Raw genomic sequence first — 21,146 nt, forward strand, 5'->3', positions numbered from 1 at the left:
AGTAAGACCAATCACACTGCCTTGTACAAAATAGCTACCAAATAAATATTATTTGAAGTGTGTGCATAAAATAAACATTTTTCCTTCAGACTTTTTAGTGGTTGCATCTGTTGGGAGAGTCCTGGGTCCAAGATTACATTGCAGAGTTGGAGTCAAGCCTGATTTATCTACATGTAATTAAACATTATCCTCATGAAAGACTTCAAGTACCTAACACTGACATTATCTACAGAGAATGGCTCACTTGCTCAGTGGGACTGGACTCACTGTAGGTTATTCCTCGAAATAGTTTCCCATTAATAATACTTCCCTAACCAGCAGCAAGCATGATGACAAACACAGTGCAATCTGACTTATAAACCAAGCAGGAAATGAAATCTAGAAGGGGAAGGGAATGAGTTAATTCTCTTTTTTGGTTTGGTGTCAATGTCACCCTATTGTCAGCATGTAACGTTCTGTAAAAGACACATCTCTGCTAAAGTGGAAAAAGAACAAATTTGGTACAGCTGTAGAATAATCCTTGTGGGGAATAAAAGGACCAGCTCCAGAACTGACTGCCCCAGTTCACAGCTGTACATCCACTACCCACACAGTTTCGAGAGATGCTAGGTGACTTCAATTCACTCAAGGTCATTCACTGAGATGCTAGCACTACAAGTTACAAATTGGCAAGCAGTGTGTGCAGAGCAGGGTTTAGTGGTAATAAACAGTTACAAACTCCTGAGAGAAGAGCCAAGTGTTGTTCACTGCTAGAATGCAACCTCCAGAGGGCATAGTACCACCCTTGGAAAAGAGCAGACAATGGGAATGAAAAGGAGAGAGTTTGGGTTCCACGTCCCAATGTATCTTGAACCTGCTTTCGTCTGCCATCATCGACCACCATCCTCTCTTACATGATGAGAGCCACAACCTCCCAACTGGTGTCCCCACTCCCAATGCTGCTCATGCCTCATGCAGTCGTTCTCTACACAGCAGTCACATTGATCTGTTAAATACGTAAATCCAACCAGGTTACTGTGGGACATAAAACCCGAACCTCCTGCCTTGACCTCCAGGCCCTGTGGGATCTGGCCCTGCCAGCCTTGCTGTCTTCTCCCTTCTCTTTCCCTGTGCTCTACCCTCAGGTCTTTTTCTTGCCCTTCACAGGTGCCTTCTTGCCATAGGGTCTCAGGACTCGACGATTCTCTCTGCCCACCATGCTCTTCGCATGACTGGCTCCCTTTTGCTTAGGTTTAAGTGCAATGCCACCTCTTGGGGATATTTTCTGACCCCTATAATTAAAACAGCTTCTCCCCAACTTGGTAAATCTCCACTGAATCACCACCCTTCATCTTTGCCTCACAGCAGTGGTGGAGGAGCCCTGAACCCACATTTTGGCTGAATGCTAAATGGGCTGAGGGTTAAAAATGAATATTTGGCCAAATTTGAATATGGATATCACTGAATAAACTTCTGAGGGTATGAGAATAAATTGAAATTAACACTTTAGATATTATTAAAAACTTAATTAGCCAAAATTTAAACTTCTGTTACTTCTCCCTGCTGCCTCTATACAACACATTTATGACAGATGCCAAACGGACATTTACTTTGACTTGAGGTTGGTGGGAAGTGAAATATTATGGGGCCAGCTCTTTCAGCATGGTCGATTGCTGACAGTGACACTGATAGTGGGTTAAGCTTTCTCTCCTTCCAGATAGAAAAGAATTACGATAAGTTTATCTTATTTCATTTAATATGATGAATGCTACTGCCTCAAACAGGTCTAGCGAGATTAGCATTATGATATTAGCCTAATCTTTACTTTTCTGCTTTGCATGATTATTTAAATTTTTTGAAGATTTCTTGGCTCAAAAGTGATATAATGTTCTTCCTAACGATATTAAGTTGTACTCTTTTACTATTTATCTCCTTTTTCATTTATTTATTCATATAGTTTTATAATGAACAATTTTTACATGTTAACGTGTTGATAATACATACTTGTATATATTTTTGTAGTTCCACTAACTAATAGAATTCAACATATAAAGGATATATGAAGGTTTTTTACTCTAACATGCATTTGGACTGCTCATCTATTTTTAAGAATATTCAGATATTAACAATAAGTCAGAATGATATGCCTTGCTTGTATTGCAGACATTATCACATTGATTGGCTCACATATATGTGTTTCCATGATCACTGAGCATGTACAAGTCCAGAAATTTCAGAAATGACTTTGAAATAACACTTGACTATTGGGTCTCCTAAAGGCAAGTTTTGAAGCCAGAGGTATATAAGAAATTTTAACTGAATAATAAGGCCAAAGCCAAACTTGAAGGTATCTCTGCCCAGTGACTTGCATGTACCTTGTCTATTGTTAGTCCCGTTAGATTGTGGGTGCCATAACAGCTACATTTCTGCTTTTATTCACTGTTGTAGCCCTAGCACCTCAAAAGCACAGTGTTTATAGCACATAGCAACCACCCAGATAAGTGAGATGAAGGAAGGGCTGACTGGATGAACCCAGGAGTCTGACCAGTAGCATCGTATGCACTTCTCTCTGTGATCTGATTTCCCCCCTGCTTTATAAGTATTTGTGAGATCTGCATGGGATGCTTGGTTCTGATTACAAATGACGAAAAGAGCAGACTGAGTTCTTCTAGAGGCTGCCATTTCTAGAGACCAGGCTGGCTTTGAGATTCATTTTATTTGAGGTCTCTTTAAAGGAGGAAGGTGAAAAAGAGAGAAACATTTTCTAGGTCCCAAGTCCTGCTACATTTGGCTCAACAGAAAATCACCTAATTCTGCTCTTGGGGTAGAAATAGGTTGAGTGATTTGACGCAGCAGGGAGAAAAACAGGGTGACATCACATGGCCGGGCAGAACTGGGACATCACACCCAGAGCCTTCTGCCTCTTAAGAGTCCTCAACTATTGATCCTGCAACTCTGTTGTACTACTGCATGCATAAAGCATGGGAGACATGCTTTATTCCTTCCCTCTCTCTAGTAAATTTACAGAAGAACAACATCCCAAACAAAACCCTGTCATTACTGGATTGTATAGCGTCCTACTTGCTAAAAGTCAAATTTACAGAGATTTACTTGTGTTGCATCTAGCAATTCCTTGGTGTGTATATTTGTATGTGTGTGTGAGTATATGTATTTTATTTATTACTTAATAAGTGATAGTGGTTTGGTGTCAAGAACTCATACAATGGGTTTGTTTTACTTTTCTGACTGTCTCTGTTTTTTATTTTCACCCCTAGATACTTTGCAGCCATCTTCTCTTCTTTTAGCCTCATTTAGGTAGAGAGATCTGCACTATAATTATCTTTATGGTCATCAGTACTCTAAAGAGGTTTTCAAGCCCATTACATTGGGCCCCTTCTTAGGTTTTCCATACCCTTTACCACTTGCTGCTAAGGTTTAGCTCTGAATCACCCAAGATCATCTTTACAGGTAAGGCATTATAAGAATACTAGCTTGATAGACAGATTTTTCCAAATACAAGTAAGGGATCTACACATAAATGAACACATTCCAAAGGAAACTAAAAAAGGCATCTAACTGAAAGATAAAGTGTCTTTAGTTTCTTTAGTTCATACCAACTGACTCTGATGGTCTGTGCTGTTTCCTCTTTCACCCTGGGTCCACTGACAGCAATAATGTTTAAAATAAGAATATCTCTTACATTTGTGCCAAGTGCTTTGCATATGTTAAATCTGAAACATTATTAAGCAGCTTATGGTGTAGGTGTCATCAGTATTATTTTGTAAGTGAACAAACTGAGGTTCAGAAGGATTTAGTAGCTCACTCACCATAACAATGTCAGTGGCACAGGTGAGATTCAAACTAGGGGTTCTATCACCCCAAAGCTTTTGCTTTTATGCCTGTGCTGAACCTTTATTTTTCATATATTCACTGAAATGCTTCCACCCAGACTGCAGCTGTTAAAGGATGCCTGAAATAGCTGCCTCATCCCAAACCATCTAAACTAGAAGCTATGGGCTGGCCTGAGAGGTTTTGAATCCTTACCCAAGAACTCAGGTGACTCTGAAGGACTTCAGAATTTAAACACCAGAGCCTAGAAATTTCTAAACTCCCTGATAATTGGCATCATGCCAAAATGCTCTGTCCTCCCAGAGGGCCGACACTCATCTGTACCCTTAGACTGAGGCGAGTTCCATATCACAGCACAGGGGAAGATAAACTAGTAAGTGACAAACACAAGAAAGTAATATCTTAGCTGGACTCTAGCCTCTTGAACAATGGCTCTAATCTAGAAAGAAGCTGGAAGAACAGGCTTGTGGAGACCCAGGCTGTACAGGGCTGTGACTCTGGGTGAGGACTCAAGGAGGATGCTGCCTTTTGGATTCCTCTTGCCTTTGAGAACTAGTTCTTTTATCATCACATCAAAGGCAGTCAGCCCTCAGAATATGTCCTCTGGCTCTGGAAAGCATTTTGGCAACGGTACTCGCTTCTCCTTTGGCAGCCTTGGCTGTTTGATTTCCAGGTGTTTGGAGCATGGGGGTGTGGAGTTGTAGGATTTGGGGGAAGCCTTCCTAACTTCTCTGAATGTCTCTTTTTCCTTCTATTTCTTAACAGTATCATGAAAGATTCAGTGAGATTACAGTTCATTTTGGCTATTAATACCATTTCCTGAGAAGTTACAATATTCTGTTCACGGAACTCAGCCCTTAACATAGATCATATTGTTTTTCAACAATAATCTCACGGGGCAGTTCTGTTCTTGTCTCTCTTTCAAATTTAGGGAAACTGAGGCTTAATGAAGAGAAGCTACTTGCCCAAAGTTACCCAGCTGGTGAGTGGTGAAACCGTGATTTAAACCCGGGTTTGTCTGACTCTTAGCCATATGGTTCCAGCTAGTTCACTGCCTGGTACCTAGATTTCAACAAATGGTAGGGGCAGTTGTTATTGACAATGATTCCCTTGAGGATGATGATCATTATCACTAGTGTCTCTCCTGGGATTGTGTAAATGCCTCAAGGGCAGAGATTCTCTTTTTAGACTCACATGAGTTACACCTCACAGTGCTGATGTATGTGGGTCGAATAATACCTGCTGAGTATGTACACTGATCACCCTTTAAATATGGGCAGGGTTTTAATCCACAGAAAAATGGAATTTATGGAAAGGAAATGCACACTTTTAGATAGTTTTGTTGACTATTCAATGCTAATTAAATTACCCTATTTTAGAGATCTAATTTCTTTTAGAAAGGTAGGTTAGCAGTATGGGTGAAGAGTACAAGCCTTGGGTCTGGCTTTTGGCTTAGCTATTATATCTGCAAACTTGACTAAGTCATTTCACCTCTCTGGATTTCAAGATTCCATTAGCAAAATGGGAATAGCAATAGTACCTATCTCATAGGTCACGGCAGGGCATTAAATAAAATGATGAAACACCTAGCATGGCACCTGGTCCATAGAAGATATTGAATCAATGTTAATAATTACTATCTTACACTCAGGGCAGCTTGTTTCCCTTCCTATCCCCTTCCTCCATCCAAACAAGAATAAAGTCATGATTATAATAACCAACAGGATTACTATCTGCCCAAGCAGTGTTTTAAGCATTTTCTATATATGGTAATTAATTTTCATAAGAGTGAAGAAATGGAGGCACAAAGAGCTAAGGAGCCTGCCCTCAGCCACACAGCAGAAATATGAACCCAGTGCTCTGGCTCCCAATTTTGTATTCTTGTCCATGACACCATACTGCTTATGAACACTGATGAATCTAAATCAAGTATCTGTTATTTTCTTATTAGTGAGGATTTAGACTTTCTAGACCTTATTCTATCATTACAGGCAAACAACTCTATGCCATGCTTTCCTGTGTTCTCCCTGATCACTCAATAACAAATACAGTGGTTTTTTAACCCTTGGAGAGAAATGTATAAAATTGGATTTCTACTGAACAGTGATAGAAAAACAGTCTAGTTCTTAGATTACTTCAGATATAAGTAGCAGATAATCTTCTCAGGCAAGGTATTAGAGAAGCTGAATCAGAAAGGAAATGACCTACGGTCACTTAGTTCTTAAGAGTTATTTAAGAAGAGTACAGCCTTATTTCATAGCTACACAAGATTAGACTACTCATGAGATCCAAACTTTCACAGATTTTTCACGTTTAGATGGAGTATCAATGTCTAACTGACAAACTCCAGCCACTACTTGATCATCCAATTCTGAAACTATTCCTGAAAACTCTGTCTTAAATTCTGACATTATGGTTCTTTTCTGGACCAGTTAGTTGGATGAACTAATTACAGATTTGTTGTGGTAGAAGGGACCTTGGATTCCACTTTTCAGGACTTGGTGAAGTTGGAAAGCTTGGTGGCTTATATAAGACAGGTTGGCAAATTTATGATGGAGTTGGGAGCAGAACTAGGAGCTCTCTCTCCAAAACTTGTTCCCCAGCACCTTGATTCCTTTCCACTGTCTTTCCTACTGTCTGTTGTCCTGCCAGTCTGCCCACCTTCACCCTCCAGCTAACAGATACACACCAACTGGTCTTGATGTTGGGAATGCTGGACCAAGCATTCTGGTCTGAGGGGCAGGACAGTGTCTGAGAATCCCAAACTGTGATTATAATTTTACTTCCTCCCAACCCACATATCTTCTGGGAGTCTAGCAAAATTGAATTTCTGGGTCAGTGTTGACTTTTACCATTTATGATTTAATTAACTTGGAAAGAAACTAAACCTTTTTCCAGGAAGGAAAAACAAGATAAATGGTATCCAAGCTCCAAGTTCTCACTACATAATGTCTCTACATAAATATCTCCTGGACTGTGTACTTGAACATGGAGTGTCAAGACAGGAAAGGAGCTGATTCTCAGGAATCCTCATTCCCTTTCCCATTCAGTGGCCTTTAAAGTCCTCAAAACCTACTGTGGCTCCTGGAATACAGACCATGCCCAGGGACTCAGATTTTTCCAATCAACTCTCCTCCATGGGCGTACAACTTCAAAGGTCACGTTTGTGTCATCCTTCACTCTAACACTAAAGCCTGGCAAACAGCATATGCTCAATAAAGACTAGTTGACCAATATATGGTTCCAAGTTTATTTCAGTGCTTAAAGATATTTTAGGTTTCAAGATGGAAATACAATCATATTTTCCCTGGATTAAACTCCTCCAATGGCTTCTCCAGGATCTTGGAATAAAATTTAAACCCTTTTCATGGCCCCTAAGATCCCTAGGTTGTCTGGCCCTGCCTGGCTCTCTGCACTCTCCCTGTAAACACTCTCCCTCAATGACTAACTTCTACTCCCATTATTCCCCTTTCTGGTCCAGGAACACATCAAGCCCCTTCCTACCTCAAAGCCTCTGTACTTGCTGTTTCCTCTTCCCTATGCCCCCACTACTTTCTATCATAGCAGCCTGCTCATTTCTTTCAGAACACAAATTATAATCTATTGTTACCCTTATATATTCATTTGTTCACTTGTTTATTGCCTATGTTCCTTACCTGAGTGTTTGATCCACAGGCCAAGGTTTGAGATATGTTATTCATAGCTGTAGCACCAGTACTGGTTGGACCCAAGGAAAGCATCCTGTGTATACTTGCTGAAGGAATTCAAGTTTCTACTCTTTCATATCATCCTATCACATCTAAATATCAAAGAAGCCATTCAGGAAAGATATTCTGCTTCCATTTAAACCATTCCATGACCCAGTACACAGAAAACATTTTGGTTAAATTGAAAAAGGAAGGACCATTAAGAAGATAATACATGAGGCAAGTAACTGGAGGGAACAACCTCCTTTTCTGACTTTGTAACTGACTTAATGTGGGAACAATTTAATAGAACTCCATTTCTATGAATAATTTGGGCATAATAAGCCTGGCCCACTCTGCACTGTACCATTAGGATGAGTAATATATTTCATAGAAGAAAAATGTTACAGAAAGTTGCTGCATTTTGCTTTGTTTTTGTCTTTTGTTTTAATATGGTTGCATCAGATGAGCTTTCACTGAAGAACACTAGGGCTGTGGCATGATTTCCCAGTTAGGGCATTTTATTTTCTCATTCCCTTGGAAAATGCCAAGTGTCCAAGTTTGGCTGTGTTTTCTAATTCCTGGCAATAATGAAATCCATATGTCAGGAAACCCATGGCCTGTCAGGGAGTAAGGAACTTGATACATAATCAAATGCCAAGTGGCATCTTTGGTTTCAATTCAATAGAATATAATTTCAGATACATTAGCACAATACTGGGTTGCTAATTCAAACTTCCTTTCTTTTCAGTAAAATTATTTGAATGTTCCAGTATTTAATCTTTGGGGCATGGTTATTATAGAGGGTAACTTACATTGTACAAAACTACCAATAAAGATAATTTTGGAATATATCTTCTACTCAGGGAACAAGACAGGGTCCTTTACATCAATTTTTTTTTTTATCCAAATAAACATAATTTATCTACCATCTTCCCAATCTCTGCCATTTCCATGTACCAACACTTTCAAGATACTTTCATGATTGCTTTTTATCATATCCAGGTACCACCTGTGCTATTATTTACTTAATATATTTTATTTAAATTGATTCACTTTTTAAATGTTAATATATTTCTTTAAAAAGGAAAACTTACATCATTGCTACAAAAGACAAAGTAGCACCACCAGCCATGAATGAAAAGTAAGTGTAATGGGATCTAAACAAGGTTATAAAACCTTAACTGGATGATGTTGTCTGCAGAAGGCTCTGAGCCTGAGATCTCTGGAGGTCTTAATGACCTACTATCACCAAATTAAAATGTTCTCCTTGACCTGGTCAGAAGAACTGAAAAATAAATGGAACAGGAGTGTCTTCCTTTTCACATAATTTGATGTCACTCAATGTCATGTTCTGGTAACACTTAACACAATCTCTGTTCTTAGTAAAGGTAAGATTGCCACCCTTTGAAAAGCATCACTTTAGAGCAAGAACAACCTTCTGCTCTATTTCAAAGAAAGTGGGAAAATATATTCCAAATGCTTTGGAATCCCCAAAGCATTTCCCTTCTCCATCTTCATGCCTTCCTGAGGCTGCTGACCTAACAGCAGGATTTCAAGCACGCCTCAGTATCCCCATTGGTTTCCCATCAGAAGCAAAAACAATCTATTGCAAATGGAGACAATATTTTTAAAATAAATACATTTTAGGGAAACTTGATCATATACTCTCCTGGCTTTCTATGTTAAAAACTCAGGAGAGGAGGACAACAGAATTGAGAGGATATAGTCTGCTTGAAAATACCCACAGGTAGCAAACAGACTCATCAACTGAAGGATGAGTATGGGCCACAATTTAGCTGAGAGCAAAAAAGGCTGCCCGCCTTCACCACACACACCGTTTTTTCCAACTACAAAATATCACTATATTTAACTCATGAACACAGCGTTCTTATGCAACTGATCCAAAATGACCATGTTGAGCAGGGTCCTGGCTATAAGTGAAGTGATGGCACTGATAAAAGGAGGTAAAGGATGTGAAATGTCACATTCAATACATGAGGATTCCAAAGAACACACTCTTAGACAAATTGGGTTATGAATGTACTCCTGAATTTTTGGCTATACTTGAAAAAATAAAAAAAGACAACAGCCAAATTCCTTGCAGACACATGCTCTGGCACGATGTTATGGTTCCAGTTACGGGGTCTAATACTTGGTAGCAGCAACCATGGAATTTCAGTAATAAACAAAACATGCTTGAATGGAATTTTGCTTTAATATATAAATAAAGTATGGGCACCAGCTGGCCACAAGAATAGTCAAAGATAAGATTCAGAAGATGAATAGGGCAGGAAAAGGGCTAAGCTTGTCATTGGATGAAGTGAAGTTATTAGGACAAATTAAAGATGATCCCTGAACGGATAATTTCTGGAATAATTAAAATCAAGTAGCAGAGATGACAGCTGGAGATTAGTAATAGGAGAAAGTGTAAGTAGGAGGGGAGAGAGTGGCGTAGGCCTGTAGTCCCAGCTACTCAGGAGCCTGAGTGGGAGGATCACCTGAAACCAGGTTGATCAGGGCTGCAGTGAGCTGTGATCGCACCACTGTACTCCAGCCTAGGTGACAGAATAAGACCCTGTCTCAAAAAACAAAACAAAACAAACGAAAGCCATACCCAAACCCAAAAACAAAACAAAACCACTTGGAGGCAGAGGAAAACTATTAGAACTGAACTGTGACAAAGAAAAATGGTTAAAAAGAGTATTGAGTACAGAATTGTGGATTTAGAAGGAAAATAAGTAAAGGATATAAGGAGAGTCTACATGGAAAGAATAAAGGAAAAGTCAGGAAGACACACGAGTGTTGTTCCATTTCAAGCTCTGGGAATATCCCTTTGGGATGCTATAGAAATGGCAAATACAGGGCACTTGTACTCCTTCCTCTCCCACAGCAAATGTTACAAGTTGACCTTGGCACCATTTTCCTCTGAGTATGGATTTGGCCTCAGAACCCTTCTCAATACGGCTCTTTAGATAGCTACCATCGACTAATTTGACTTGACCCTGGTCATGAAACCTGCATCTTTAAGGCATTACAAAACAAACAAATCAACAAACCTATTGCCTGACGAGGAATAAAAAATGCACACTTCTTGCTGGAAAAGCAAAATGTTTCAATGTGAGCTGTTTCTATATATAGACATCATAATCCACATGTACAGCTATAAGTATGTGTGTGAAACATGAATATTTCAAGCAGGTGGACCCAAGCATCCTGCAATTATTTGCAATCTGAAATTCTGTTTTAACCATTTATAAGCACAGGAAAACCAACTCATCATTCACCCTGGCAACTGAAACCGTTGAGTCTGATAAAATGTTACAAAGTGTGTTTTGAGTTATAAGAGCTTATATGAAACAACAGTCTGTTAGAATAATCAGAACTTTCTTCTTCCTTCTCAGGCATATAACACCATATTGGGCCCAGCATCTTAAAAGGTTGGCAGAAACACCAAATAGATTGTTCTCCCCCCATATATCACACATTTTTAAAAACCACAAATAAATAGTGCAGTATTACGTAAGAGCATGGAAAATGATCAGACCATTTGAGGAATAACTGGGATTTCATCAATGGCAGTTAAAAAGAAACCACATTCACTGTCAGTCTGAAACGCAGTTGTGAAAAAAGGGAGGAAGGGTGGCATGTGACAAGGTGCAGTGGTTTCCATTTCCTCTTGTACACACTCATTAATTTCTCCCAGCTTCTGAGCATCTGAGGCTTTTGCCTATTCATGCAAAGAGCCACTTGAAGGCATACAATGCCCTCAGATTTTCTCTAGTCCAGGAAACATTCAGTGCTTTCTTTGAACTATTTTGTTTGAACATCCTGGTAAGTTATTCATGTTCTGCCAAACAGCTCATAATGCTCTGGGGGGAGGAGAGGCAGTGCGCTGCTGTTCGGGGCTCCTCTTTTGATGACTCTCTTATGAATTAACACCAACACAAAAAGATGCTCATTAGTCTAGATGGGCTTAACTGAGACAGAAAAGTAAGGGAGAGAAAAATAGTGGGTAGGGAGGGAAGGGAGCAATGATCTCTCAATAATTTTTGAGACCTGAGAGTCTATTGACCCTAATGAATGAACCCGTCATTGCTCCTGTGGACGATTAAAACAAGACCCTAACTGCCCTCCTGCATAACCCTGCCTGCCCACTCCTCACCCACTGCAGCCAGAGTCACCTTTTCAAAACACATCTCTAATCTATGCTTTCCTCTTCAAGGCCTAATAAGTTCCCCATGGTATGGCCCTGCTTGCCTCTCTGACAGCTTATGGCACCCCTTGTTCTCCAAACTCCAGCCCCACTGGCCTTCCTTACCCAGGACCTTTGCTGACCACAGGACCTTTGCACAGCTGTTCACTCTGCCTAGAATGCTCTCCACCCATCCCTACGCCCATTGCTCAACTTTAATAATATTAGCTCAAATATCTCATATGTCCTAAGGTAGGCCTATTCTGCACCTGTCCTCACAGACTGGTTCAGGTCCCTCCCACTATCTCCTCTCAAAGCATTCTTTGTGAGCATTTATAACTATTTATAATTATATATTTGTGCCATTACTTTTCTGATGGCCCCATGAAACTATGAGCTGTATAGGGCTACAACAGTGACTACTTTCCTTTCCACTGTGTAATAATACCTTGTACACACACATAGTAAGCATTTAACAAAATTGTATTGAACCAATGAATTAATGTATTATGTAACATACTGCCCTGCTAATACATTCATAACTATGACATACAGGAAAAAAATAAGACAAAACCCCAAATATCGTATGTTCTCACTCGTAAGTGGAAGCTCAGCTATAAAGATGCAAAGGCATAAGAATGATACAATGGGCTTTGGGGACTCAGGGGGAAAGAGTGGGAAGGGAGTGAGGGATAGCAGACTACAAATCGGGTTCAGCGTATACTACTCAGGTGATGGTGCCCCAAAATCTCATAAACCACCACTAAAGAACTTACTCATGTAACCAAATAGCACCCTTCCCCTAAAATCTATGGAAATAAAAATTTTTTAAAGTCTTATACTGAAAGCCAAATATTACTTAGAAAATACCATAAAGTGAACATATCAAACTCTCCTGCACATTATATTGATGAATGAAAGTTGTGACTAATCTCTTCAGGGTGAATACTTAAAACCACCAGAAAGGAGACTGTTCCTTTTTTTCAGTTCTCTGCTTTGAAGGAACTAGAATCTTTGCTATGGCTGCCAAATAAAATGTAGACAAGTCATCTTTTTTGAAAAATAAACAAGGTTTATATCTTCTTGGATCTTCTGGGGAAACCAGATCTTTACCTTGGAGTTGGCCAGAATGGAACTAACGGCAGCAACCCTCTATAAGAGGGACCCTGGAGAAACATAACTCACGTTGGTTTAGAAGCCTCAGCCTGGTCAGTCTGTAGTTTCTCTCCTCCTTCCACCTCCATTGTGCAATATACGATGCGATTCGGAGCCAAGGATTTGAGGCCTTGGACTTCCATGATTACCACCTGAAAAGAGAATTTCACATAATGGAGGTTATTGGCAAGGACCCTGGCAGCATCACCCAGAGGAAAATACATAGATGTGAAGCTACAGAAAAAACCAACAGGTATCTGATGGCTTCTATTAGGTTTGTACCAGTCATGCTGGGACCAGTCTAGCATGAAGATGCAATTCCTTATAGTGTAGCTGATTGCCTGCCAGAAAGACAAGGCTCACTGATTCAAATGCTCACAGGGGCCAGACAGGCATATAAAATGGGCTTCTCCTTCTGTGTTAAGCAAATTAGATCAGTTTTTCATTTCTACCAAGAAATAGGCTCTTATTTCCTTTAAAAATAGTCTGGCTTTTGGTTCAGAACTTAATAGAGACACAGGCTCATAAATTCACTTTTCTCTTCATAGTAAGGTAAGTAATAGTGTAAGTATGAACATAGAGGTCAAGTACCATTCAGCATTAGACTCAGAGATACAATAGGGAGTAGCGGGGACTATGGCAAACTGGAGGGCACATGTTCCTTCCAAAGGGAGCAGCTGCCAGTTACAACCTTGTTGCCTTGTCTTTTCTCAGTTTAGAGTTACCAGATACTCCAATTTTGCCTTTCAGAAAATGGAAAACTAAATCAGAATCACAGTCAGAAAGCTGATTTTGAAATGTTGACAATAATTCAAATAGGGAGAAATAAAGTACACAAACTCTGTACAGACCGACATTATTGAGTCAAAACAAAAACATGTCTGCAGCTGCGACTGAGGAAAAAAGCTGGTGTCATGATGGACCAAGATGTATCATTTTCATTTTCTGGCACTTCCTACCACTACCCCAACTCCATGTAATCACCTGTTATTCTGATGTTTAGGAGTATGCCTTGTCATGAGAGATGGGGGAGGGAGAAGAATGCGGAAAGCAGAGAGATTGATTTAAAACTCTGAAAAAATGACCCACATCAGAGATATATAATTAGTACTATATATGAAAAAAATCATTCAGTTGTACTCAAAAGCATGTAATGGCATTACACAAGGAGAAGAATGTGTGCAAAAAATGTATACTTCCTTAGTGGACCAGATTCAAGAAAGCACAATAGGGTTAGCATTGAACCAGGATTTCACAAGTCACAGTTTTGCTACTGGTTCTCAAACTTCATGTGAATCAGAATCACTTATAAGGCTTGTTAAACCAGAGATTGCTAGGGTTTATGATCCCCAGAGTTTCTAATCAGTAGGCCTGGGTTGGAGCCAAGGACTTTCCATTTCTAACAATTTTCCTGGTGATGCTGATGCTGCTGACCCAGAAGCCATACTTTGAGAACCATGGTACTATTCGTGTGATGTCAGGCAAATGATTTGATGTTGAAGTCACTTCATTTTTCTTTCAAATCTCTAAGGCCTCAGTTTCATGATCTGTAAAGTGGGGGTAATAATATGTATTCTGTGGCTGCCATGTGAAGATCAAATGCGATGATGTACATAACTGAACATTTTTACACTGAGAAGAATTGTATGAATAGAAAGAAATGGAAGGCACAACGAAAGAGTACAGACTTTGGAATTTAAAAGATCTGACTTCACATCTTGATTATGCATCTTCACAAGCTGTGCAATCATGTGCAGATTTCTCATCCTCTCTGAGGCTTAGTTACCATACCTGCAAACACCTGAAAAGACTGTTGTGCGGGTTCACTGTGTTATAACGAAAAGCACCTGGATCACAGTGGCATTCTGCAAACACCTGTTGCTTTCCATCAGTGCACTCCCTTTGCCCAAGGCCCTGCTGCTGGGCACTGTGGACCTTCTTTCCCTTATTACAAAGTTAACTACTACCTGGTGTCCCCACCAACCATGCAAACGTATAGTTACGTAAAATATGTCTTGCACCAACCTGCAAATTCAAATCCTAGTCTGCTCTCAGATGACAATCCTCTCCTCCTTCTTTCTTCCCCTCACTGTGCTTACCAAAACACATTCACAAACAGATGTGCAATGGTTTTTTCTGGCAGTTTTCTATGATGTGCAACTCAGTGTTCTAATTAAAAAGTATTTGGCAATCCTAGGACATTTCATTCTGTACTTGCATTTATAAGTCAAACTATTTGAATCACATACACATGGGAGTATGGACGTGTTCACATCTATATTTCAGATAATCAGCTGTGCAATATTAAGTGCTGACAAAGAATTAGAAAATTACAGATTTAGCAGTGCATGGTAGTGCATGCCTATAATCCCAGCACTTTGGGAGGCTGAGGTGGGTGGATAGCATGAGTCCAGAAGTTCAGAACCAGCCCGAACAACATGGCAAAACCCCATCTGTATGAAAAATACAAAGATTAGCTGCATTTGGTGGTGTGCACCTGTAGTCTCAGCCACTTGGGAAGCTGAAGTGGGAAGATCACTTGAGCCCAGGAAGCTGAGCCTGCAGTAAGTCAAGACTGCACCTGCACCACTGCACTCCAGCCTGGGCAACAGAGTGAGACCTTATGTCAAGAAAAAAAAAAAAAAAAATGAGGAAAGAAACATTACAGATTTAAAACATTGATGAATATCAACAAACCACTTCCCCCTACCTTTCTGTAGGAAGACCAGAGGCAGTAGGGAATAAATTGACACCTTTAATTGGCAATAATCAAATTCAGACACCTAAGAAAATACATTCAGTACTTCAGGTGGCAGTATTGTTTTTTTTTTAAAAAATTTGTGTGAAATTACACTGATAATTTTTTCACACACTAAGTGCTCTATAGTTAATTGAATACTGCCTCTTCCAACTACACAATACATGTTGAAAACACTAATGTATCTCTATCCAAACTTAGCACAGAAAAACGAATTACCTGCAGTTAATTCACAGCAGGTTTTAATGATGTTCTAGAAAATTGATTTCGTCTTTACACATTCTAATTGTGCAGAAGTTTGATATCTTCTCTTGGTCTCCCCAAATCTAGGGTTAATCCATAACCCTTGTGGGGTTTTGAACTTTAGTAAGTTACAAGTGGTTCTCAAATTTTGGAGTAAGAAGCATGTAGGGCCTTGTTAAAGTACACAGTTCAGGGCTGCACCCAAATTGTGTGACAATCATCATAAATTAGTTTTCCCTAATAAGATTCCTTATGTCCATTTCCACCCCCAACCCCAGACAACACTAATCCACTTCCTATTTCTGTAGATTTCCCTTTAAGACCTTTTATATCAAGGGAATCATACAATATGTGGTCTCTTGTGTTTGGCGTTTTTTTTTTTTCTTTTTTTTGAGACAGGGTCTCACTCTGTCACCCAGGCTCGAGTGCAGTGTCATGATCACAGCTCACTGCAGCCTTGACCTCCCCAGCCCAAATGATCCTCCCAGCTCAGCCTCCCAAGGAGCTGGGACTACAGGTGTATAGCATCATACTCAGCTAATTAAAAAATTATTTTCTTGTAGAGACAGTGTCTCATTATGTTACGCAGGTTGGTCTTAAACTCCTGAGATCAAGCAATTCTCCCACCTCAGCTCCCAAAGTGCTGAGATTACAGATGTGAGCCACCATGCCAACCCTGACTTTTTTCACTAGGCATATTTTTGAGGTTCATCCATGTCTGGCATGTATCAGTGGGATGTTCCTTTTAATTGCTGAATCATATTACATTGTATGGGTACACCACATTTTGTCTATCCATTCACCAGCTGATTGACATTTAGGTTGTTTCCATTTGGGCTATTATAAATAATGCTGCCATAAATATTTGCAGTCAAGACTTTGTACAGACATATGTCTTCATTTCTATTGGGTATCTGACAGTGGAGTTGCTAGATCTATGGTAGTTTTATGTGTAATTTTTGAGAACATGCTAACCTATTTTCCAAAGTGGTTGCATTATTTTATATTCCCATATAAAATATGTTCTCTACTGAGACTCTGGCTCAGTAGGTCTGGGTGGTGCCCAGGAATCTGCATACTGAACTACGTTCCCAGGTAATTCTGACATAGTTAGATCAGAACTACACCCTTAGATTGTATGCATATAAAAAGAAAATGTGTGAAGAGAAATTACAGAGAAACTTATTGATATGTTGAGCATTTTGCCACAAAACTAGCCTGAATGAGTACTTACTTTGGGAGCTGAGATAAACTAAAAAAGACCCCACCACACGGGACTCTCAACTATGTAGCCAACAGGAAGAATAATGGGAAAGAGAATTTACAACTCATTACAAAATGATGCTGGCTTGCCTCTCATAAGTGTAACACAGACTGCCAAAATTTTTAACTTTCTAAATTATATAAGGTCTTTATAAAATCCTTGAGCACTGTTTTAAGACAGAAAGTAATACAAGATTAAATTTAGTAGGTGGCTTTTCAGATTGCATTTCCTTAAGAAAAATGTGGGCTCCTGGAGATGGGGAATCACTTGCTGATTAGCTGACCTATGCTTAGCATGCTGTTATTTTAATAACTGCTCCTGGGGTGCAAAAAGAAAAACAAGCTGATTGTGATGCATCTAATCACCCACGTCCTATTTGCTGTGCCAAGAAACTTTCAAGGGCTCACGGCTTTTTACCTCCAACGAGAAAGACAGCACAACGTCTGACTTGGAGAGCTGGTTCTCACTCTCTTCGCCCATGTCGATGATGGAAGCATTGTGGCTGCGTTTGAGTTTCTGGAGCTTGAACTCCCCGCCTTTGGATACTGGCATGCTCTCCAAGTTGGCCATGAGCAGGTTGACAGATGACTTCAGTTCCTCAATGTACATGTTTTCCATTTCTTTGGATACAAACTTGGGAAATTTGCGTTCCTTGGGAAGAAAAAGAAAACTATGAGCTGAGGAGTAAATAGAGAACTGATTTAAATAGAAGGTCTTTGTCTCAAGGCCCAGAGTTAGGATCACATCTACTACTAGTGAAATTCACTCAGATTTCATGGCCTTGTGCTAGAAAAATGTTCAGCCTAGTTGGGTAGACAGCTGCCTGCCCGCTATTTATACATTCTAACAGGTAAGAAGACTGTATATAAACATCCAGTAAGAAACACTGAAATGCTTTATCATAGTTCTATTTTCCCCCCAGTTTTCTTCAGCAAATTTGCTTTGTAGAAAGAAAAATGGGGTGAAATTTTTCAAATCTGGTTTCAGTTCAGTTTTTCTTTTTAGTAAAATGCGGTCAGCTGTTTTTAAGTGAGGGAAACAGAAAGAGACCCTATTTCTGGATATCTACAGAGATTTTCTCACATGAATAATTCAAAAGGAGCTCATTTGAGATGTTTCAAACATAGTCTATTTCTAAGAATAATAGTTACTGTTTTCAAAAAAAATTGAAACAAATTAATGAAGTGATGAAAAATGTGATTAAAATTTTTTAGAAGACAGAGCAATTTGGTATCATAAATGACTTCTATTTTTTCTTTTCTTGTTTATAAATTTAGTTGTAATTGCAACATGTGCTAACCATGCTATTTCTTTCTTCATACCTCTAAGTTACCCAAGTACCTAGAATATGCTTTGGATCGATTGCCTTCTCAAACAATCATTTACAACTTGAAACATAAACTTTTCTTCCCAAGCCCCACTCCATAACTGATGGAGTGAGAAGCAAGCCAAGTCAGATTGACATTTTTTTTTTTTTTTTGCAAGCGACAGAAAAATCCAGCTTAAACTGGCTTAAAACAACAAAAGAAAATATTCTGGGGTAGATCCAGCTTCAGGCCAGGCTGGAATCAGGGCTCAGATGATATCATCACAACTGAAATTTTTGTTAAAATCTTGGCTTTGGTTCCTCTGGAGTGGCTTCATGCTCAGTTTGGCTCCCCTGTTGTTATAGGTAAGTTGCTAAAGATGTGGACTGCACAACATCACATCATGCTATCTAAAGGAAGAATATTTCCTCTTGCAATATGCAAGGAAGATAGAGACAGTCTTTCATCCCAAAGTCTAACTTATATACATATCCAATTGACTATATTACTGGCCAATTTCTTTTTTTATTATACTTTAAGTTCTGGGGTACATGTGTAGATCATGTAGGATTGTTACATAGGTATATACATGCCATGGTGGTTTGCTGTATCCATCCCCCATCACCTATATTAGGTATTTCTCCTAATGTTATCCCTCCCCAATCCCCCCAATCCCTGCTATCCCTCCTCTAGTCCCCCACCCACAACAGGCCCTGGTGTGCGATATTCCCCTCCCTGTGTCAGTGTGTTCTCATTGTTCAACACCCACTTATGAGTGAGAAAATTCGGTGTTTGGTTTTCTGTTCTTGTGTCAGTTCGCTGAGAATGATGGTTTCCAGATTCATCCATGTCCATTAATACATTAATACAATGTATTAATACATTAATACATCCTTTTTTATGGCTGCATAGTAGGACATTAATACATCCTTTGGATGGACATTAATACATCCTTTTTTATGGCTGCATAGTATTCCATGGTGTATATGTGCCACATTTTCTTTATCCAGTCTATCCTTTGATGGGCATTTGGGTTGGTTCCAAGTCTTTGCCATTGTAAACAGTGCCACAATGAACATACGTGTGCATGTGTGTTTATAATACAACGATTTATAATCCTTTGGGGTATATACCCAATAATGGGATTGCTGGGTCAAATGGTATTTCTATTTCTCGATCCTTGATGAATTGCCAGACTGTATTCCACAATGGTTGAACTAATTTACACTCCCACCAAGAGTGTAAAGGTGTTCCTATTTCTCCATATCCTCTCCAGCATCTGTTGTCTCCAGATTTTTTAATGATCGCCATTCTAACTGGCACGAGATGGTATCTCAATGTGGTTTTGATTTGCATTTCTCTAATGACCAGTGATGATGAGCATTTTTTCATATGTTTGTTGGCTGCATAAATGTCTTTTGATAAGCATCTGTTCATAACCTTTGCCCACTTTTTGATTTTTTTTTCTTATAAATTTGTTTAAGTTCTTGGTAGATTCTGGATATTAGCCCTTTGTCAGATGGGTAGATTGCAAAAATTTTTGCCCATTCTGTTGGTTGCCAGTTCACTTTAATGATCGTTTCTTTTGCTGTGCCAAAGCTCTTAAGTTTAATTAGGTCCCATTTGGCTATTTTGGCTTTTGTTGCCATTGCTTTTGGTGTTTTAGTCATGAAGTCCTTGCCTCTGCCTATGTTCTGAATGGTATCGCCTAGGTTTTCTCCTAGAGTTTTTGTAGTGTTAGGTCTTATGTTTAGATCTTTAACCCATCTGGAGTTAATTTTTGTATAAGGTGTAAGGAAGGGGTCCAGTTTCAGCTTTCTGCACATGGCTAGCCAGTTTTCCCAACACCATTTATTAAACAGGGAAATTACTGGCCAATTTCTATGGCCAGTAATATGCTGTGGAGATTTGCACAGGCATGGCTTATGTCCTCTGTCCTTGCGGCTGGGAACAGAACTCCACCTAGCTCACATGGAACATGAATTGGTATGCCAATTCTGTGTGGCAAAAAAATAAGCAGTCTCATACATGGGCATCTGAGTCAAGAACCAACTAATTCTATTAAGGGGCCAGTCATCAATCAGATTTACTCTCTCAAGCAGTTGAACTGAGAGACAATGAAAGTACAATTGGCTCGTAGAGCTGAAACAGTAAGATCTTACAGACTCAGGGTTGGCTGCCATACTGGATCAGGTCAAAGCAGAATAAGCCACTTGACGAAGAAGAGAGAGAAAGAGGTAGAGACAAAGAGAAAGAAGAAGTAAGAGAGGTAGGGACTGAAGGAGGGAGGAAAAGGGAGAGAAAAGAAAAGTAAGCTGCTGTCTAGCATTACAGAAAAGAGCTCTGACTTTTATCATTTTCTAATTTCCACAGGCCTAGTTATTTCTCCCATACTTTGGTTCCTTAAGAATTTATTTTTCTTTCAGTAATTCCCCACCCACTAGTTAGTTAAAAGGGTTTTTCTTCCTTGCCACCTCACAGCTTCAAATACGCAGAGTGGTTCTTCTCCATAGAGCTTGGAGATGTCTCTATGCTGTGCCAGTGCCAGTCTCCTTCCTACATGAAGGCTGCCGTAAGTCTTGTTCTCCTCTCCCCCTACCTCCCTGCATAACCAACAGCCTTCTTGTCATCTTCCATATTTCAGCTTCAAGACTTCACCTCGCTGGGTTGGGTCCTCCTATTGCACTTGCTAACTCACCTTCTTGGTAAC

At 39.6% G+C, this 21,146-nt stretch overlaps 1 protein-coding gene across 16 annotated transcripts in view; it reads right to left on the reverse strand.

Annotated features, from left to right (window-relative positions):
* CADPS (calcium dependent secretion activator) overlaps positions 1-21,146 on the reverse strand; it is a 472,594-nt gene that overhangs the window by 231,889 nt on the left and 219,559 nt on the right. For all 16 annotated transcript variants that reach the window (XM_064367295.1, XM_064367298.1, XM_064367286.1 and 13 more), the window contains exons 5-6: positions 17,547-17,780; positions 12,895-13,016 (exon numbers count right to left, since the gene is read on the reverse strand). In XM_064367295.1, coding sequence (XP_064223365.1) covers positions 12,895-13,016; positions 17,547-17,780 — 356 coding nt within the window. The remainder of the gene's footprint in view (positions 1-12,894; positions 13,017-17,546; positions 17,781-21,146) is intronic.

The sequence above is a fragment of the Aotus nancymaae genome, unplaced genomic scaffold (genome assembly GCF_030222135.1).
Source record: "Aotus nancymaae isolate 86718 unplaced genomic scaffold, 86718_ANA_hifiasm-v0.15.2.pri h1tg000067l, whole genome shotgun sequence".
Lineage (NCBI taxonomy): Eukaryota > Metazoa > Chordata > Mammalia > Primates > Aotidae > Aotus > Aotus nancymaae.